This window comes from Pygoscelis adeliae, unplaced genomic scaffold, assembly GCF_000699105.1.
Source record: "Pygoscelis adeliae isolate BGI_AS28 unplaced genomic scaffold, ASM69910v1 Scaffold186, whole genome shotgun sequence".
NCBI classification, from domain to species: domain Eukaryota; kingdom Metazoa; phylum Chordata; class Aves; order Sphenisciformes; family Spheniscidae; genus Pygoscelis; species Pygoscelis adeliae.
In genome coordinates this window covers 7,764,527-7,769,610 of record NW_008825071.1, presented here as the reverse complement: position 1 = coordinate 7,769,610, position 5,084 = coordinate 7,764,527, and the positions used below count along the sequence as shown (strand labels likewise).

The following is a 5,084-nucleotide window of genomic DNA, read 5'->3' as shown; positions in this document are numbered from 1 at the left end:
ACATAAACATTAAGTATTTCTTATTTTTGTGCTCTTCCAGTAGTTCAAAAAGTAGCCTAAACCATGCGACATACAAGCAAGCCTTACAGGGCCTGATTCTATTTGTGGAATGGTAAATCATCAGTAATTCCTCTGAACTCAACTAATCAAGACATGCTAATTGCCACATCTAGAGTGCCATCAACTCGCAAAGGTGACAGAGGGACTTCAGGGTATTAAACATTTTGAAGGACTATGTGTTAAACAGAAACCTTCCCAAAATCATAGTACCTCCTTACAGTGCTCATTCTGTGAACTCAGAAAGCAAAAAACCCCCCAGTTAACCGTTTCAGATTTTTTCTGAAATTTGTATTAGTGATTGAAGGTCCATTTCCTAATGGTTGGGAATAAAAGTCTATCTTGATAGCTAAAGTCACATAAGCCAAATCCTCCAGTGTAGCTACCACAGAGTAGATGTGCCTGAAGTTGGTCAGGCAATTTGTTAGGAGGACTAATGGGTTGGAAACGTGGTGTGGTGGTAGAAATGCTGGGAGGGAGGGTAGGCACAACAGAACATAGCTAGAGAAGTCTGCAGAGCTCTGAACCCTCAAAGGGAAGTCTAAGGTGTATGCACACTGAAATAAGTGCACCTAGAGAAGAGCAAACCTGTGGCTGGGTCCCTGGAAGTAATCATTAGCAGGAGCATCTCAGAGGGAGCTGCGACTGTATGACAAGTAAAGTGGGCTTCTGTTTGGGGAAAGTGTTTTGGAGACATGTTTTTAGCGTGGTGAAAAAAAGATTCCTCATGTTGCAGAATGCAAAAAATCTGTAACCATTGGCCTCCCACAAATATTTTTGCTGTAACAAGAACTGAAAAAAGCAATGGTAGCTTGTCTTATTCTTCTTATAATATTAACTAAGTGATTTCATTTGCTATAAATGATAATGAATGATAAAGAACAGCTATTCCAAAGCATGTAATGCTTTGGATGAAGAGATGCTGTACTTTGACCTGGAAGATGCCTGTTATACTAATTTCTTCTAGGGTGGATCCTGCAGCCTTGACTGACATGATCAAGCCAATAGAAAGCAAAGGGCTACTTATTTGAATAGTGGCAGCAGCAGCGGGCACCAAGTTTGGCAATTTTGCTTTATCCCTTTCTACAACTCGGCCTTTTAAAATCAGCATGTAAATTTTATTTCCGTTATTTAGCTTTAAAAAAGGAGGGGGGGAGGAATCAAATCAAGTAGAAAAAAAGGACCATATAATTAGGGCCACTGCTTCCATTTAGTGGGATGGACAACAATAAGAATAAATAAGAATACAAAGGCAGGATAAATCAACTATGCTACACATGTGGCAATACATCTTATTTTACTGTATTTGTTATCAAGACGACATGCAGTCTAGAACTTCATGGCAAACACACTGGCAAAAGCCATAAACCATGAGAATAACAAGGCTCGAAGGAACAAGACTTACAAAGACAACCCCAAGAGTGACTTTCTTAGACACCAGTAAATAAATCCCTAAAGGCAAGGAACTGAAGTACAGCAACCCTAGCAACCACACTAGCACCCGAATTGAGGTCTGGAAGAGCAAAGATGTGCAGTTCCACACTGTCCAGTTGTGGGACACAGTTGCAACAGAGTCAAAACTCGTAGGCCTGTAAAATTCCACCACGGGGGTTGAGTTCAGAGTCTGGGGACTTTCTCTCTGTACTTCCATGATTGTTATAACCAGGCAATTAGAAGAGGTGTGAGAAGGGCTAACCAGAGACGCCAACCTTTTGGGAGTCAGCAACAGTTCTGTTGGGTTGTCTGGTAGGCACTTCTTTCCCTTTCCCCCACAAGCTAAATTCAGGAGGATGTTGTTGTCATCAGGAAGACTACTAACCTCATCGTCTGGCAGGCACGTTTCAAACCTGCAAAACGGGCACACTATGACTCCTTGCGGGGAATCACCGAAGTCTATGATCTTGCAAAGGCATTTGGCACATACTCTGTGACAACACCCCAGCACTTTCGGTTTTCTCTGTCGCAGGTTATAGCGGTTGTAACAGATCTTGCACTCAAGCTCATCTGAGCTCTGGGTCTCCACAGACTCCTCTGGTAGTTGACTGGTCATTTCTTCTGATGGTTTTTAGACTTGCAGAAAGAGGAGTGAAGGGACAAAGAGGTCACTTGGGCTTATTTTAGAACGTTTTCCTGATGATCATATCACCCATCTCAAACAGGAAAAGAGGAGATGACGTTGTTGAAAAGCATCAGTAGAGGTCATCCATTTTCAGCTTCTGCCAGGGATTGTGCACTGCATGTCCTTTACTCTGAGCCAGGCACCCATCTGAAAAAGACGATGTGGAATTTTTGTGGAAGAAAAGAAAAGAAAAAGCTGTAGCAGGTGAAATATGCAAGTTCCACTTCTTAAAAGCTTAGCTTCCTTTGCTAAAAATACCTCTATGGTAGTTTTTTCCTGTGGCATATGGGGCCTATATAGCAGTCGTGCTGATAAAACTTGGTATCACGCTGCACGCATTTGTTTTAGACTTGTAACTTTGACTGGCTCAGCCCATGAAGTTCTCAGCAGAAGCTGCAATCTAATTACTGGTTTGTGACCGTTTGTTTAAACCCTGGTTTCCTAAGGAAATGAGACCTGACCCCTGGAGCTTTTCGTCTTTCTTGGTAACTTGTGAACCTGCTGTCCAATTTCAAACAAGAGGGCAGAGGGGCAGCAGTACTGAAGATAACTAAGTTTCTAAAATAGTAGTGAACACTGGCAGTTGGGTGGAGGAGAGGGAGAGGTATTTATAACAACCACCATTTATCCCAGAGGGCAATGGTCAGCCAGCACACACCCAGCCTCTGCTCTGAACAGGCGGCGTGCTGCCTGTTGCTCAGCCAGAGAGGAGGGCACCGCAGGGGGAAGCTGGTGATACTCTGGGGAAATAAAGAGTTTTGGGGAGTGGAGTGGGTATGGAAGAGGGCTGGGGTTATTGTAAAGAGTTATGTGGGGACCTAGGTCAAATTTGGAAAAGATCAGGCTTTATTAATTTTGCTGCTTTTGGAACAGCTCATTTCTCTGTCTCCGCCTAGCTGCTGAACAAAGATTACCAAAATGGGGTTTCTTTAGCTTGCAACAAATGTCTCCTTTACTGTGTGGATGGGTAGGGTGAAGGCTAACGTGTCTCTCAAGGGCATTCGCCAGATGCACTGGCTTTCAAGTGTTTCATGGCTGCAACAGCTGTTTCACACCTCAGCTAAGGAGAGGCCTGTGGCGTGCTTGTGCTGCTGCACTCCCGTTCTGCACAGCGTTTTTGCCACCAGACCCATCAACCTTGCTTAAACAAATGTATTGCCATATTTTGTAATCGTGCATTTTCATGACTTCAGGAACCAGTTCACGTATTGTAAACAAAACATTAACTACCAGCATTTACAAAACCAGCTCTATCTGCCAGAAGATAAAAACTTCTTCCAGATTCAGGCATATGCTTGCTCACAGAGGTGGGTGCGACATTGCATTTTGCAGGCTTTCAAACTCATTCCGTCACTGCTAGAGTAGCAAGAAACTTGCCACAGTCAAATGATGGGGGTCAGCACTTGTGTCCAGCTGCCTCTTGCATTATCAATAAATATCAGGCACACGGAATATGAAAAAAGTGGCCTATTTCAATAAATTTGTTTCTTGACTATTAGTTTTAGTAAATATTTGATTCCTTTCCCTTTTCCTTGGGAAGTTTTTACTCACTCCTAGCATTCAGATCTTTGTCCTTTTTTTGAGAACAAGGCAGGAAGTTCTCTCTTTTAAGCAACGTGCTCCTTCTGTCAAAACATTTTACCTGCCAACTATCAGGTTCAGTAAAGTCTCTTTCATCGGCTTCTTGTTCCTACTGTGCTTTAAGGATTTTCCATTCTCTCTCTTCACTTTCTGCACAATATAGCTTCTATAAGTAACATAATTTCTAAAACTCACCTCCTGGATTTTAAAACAAAGATGTTATACTTCAGACAATTCTTTACGAAAAAGCCATAACAACATAGTGAAGAAAAAACCATATTTCTCTAAGAATTTATAACAGACATGATCCTCTCCCCATTCAATTTTCTTAACTTTTTTCCTGCCTCTTCCAACTTATTTCTTTAGTGCTTTAAAAGTTTTCAGCTCTGTCTTACTGTTGTTTTTATTATTTGTACTGTGACTATATTTGTGGTGTGTTCCATTAGGCAAGGCAAACATGAGAAGATTGATCCATAGTTTTCAGGGTGTACAAGCTAAACATCTTATAAGAGACAAAAAGTACATCTTTTACAGATCTTATAACCTGTCCTTTATCCTTCGTTACACTGTGTGCTTCCTTATTAATTTCTACTACTCTTTTTATTTCATTCCAAATGCCATCTTCTAGATGACTTTTAGGCATATATAAATGTCATGGAAGGCTAACTTTCCGAAGGATGAAAAAAACACAAAATGGACCTAAGAAAGTGAAACGCCAGCCTTCAGGAAGGCAAAGCACTGCTGAAAAGTTAAGAAGCCAAACAAAACAAGCGATGGTTTTGAACTTTCACATCTTGAGTATTATTCTTCTTCTGTACCTGAGGTGAAATAGGATTACTAACATGTTCATGCTTCACAGCTAAGGCTGGCAAACGTCCTATGACACAAAACTAGATTTCTGATTAACCAAAAATCTTCCAGAAAATGTGTCTGCTTCTCATGGAAAATTGTGACCTTTCTCTGAAAACTCCCAACTAAAAAATCTTTGTATTTTAGTGTTTATCTTTCTAATTAATATTTCCAGGTTTTCACAAAAACCAGCCCACTTTTCCAACCAATTCTATTCAGACATGGATCACTTCTGCCTGAATCAGTTTTCAAACTGGAAGTATTTTCCTGATTCTATCCCCTTTAAGTGGCAAAATTTAGCGTTAGTACAAGGAGTAACAAGTCCCTGCGACTAGCAATGTCCCAATTGCTAAACTGGGACCATTAGCTTCATTACCAGAACACAATGATCCTCCTATTGTAGTTTCTGTCATGAGCTATTCTACAAATTATTTTCAAACTTTTTTTAATGTACTGTACAAGAAAGAGCTACTTTCAT

General features: G+C 40.9%; 1 protein-coding gene across 1 annotated transcript; it reads right to left on the bottom strand.

Moving 5' to 3' along the window:
• Nucleotides 1-932: 932 nt before the first annotated feature.
• On the bottom strand, nt 933-2,107 carry RNF182 (ring finger protein 182). Its single transcript, XM_009326497.1, has one exon. The coding sequence runs from the start codon at nt 2,105-2,107 to the stop codon at nt 1,370-1,372; it is 738 nt and encodes a 245-aa protein (XP_009324772.1). The 3' UTR covers nt 933-1,369.
• Nucleotides 2,108-5,084: the final 2,977 nt, after the last annotated feature.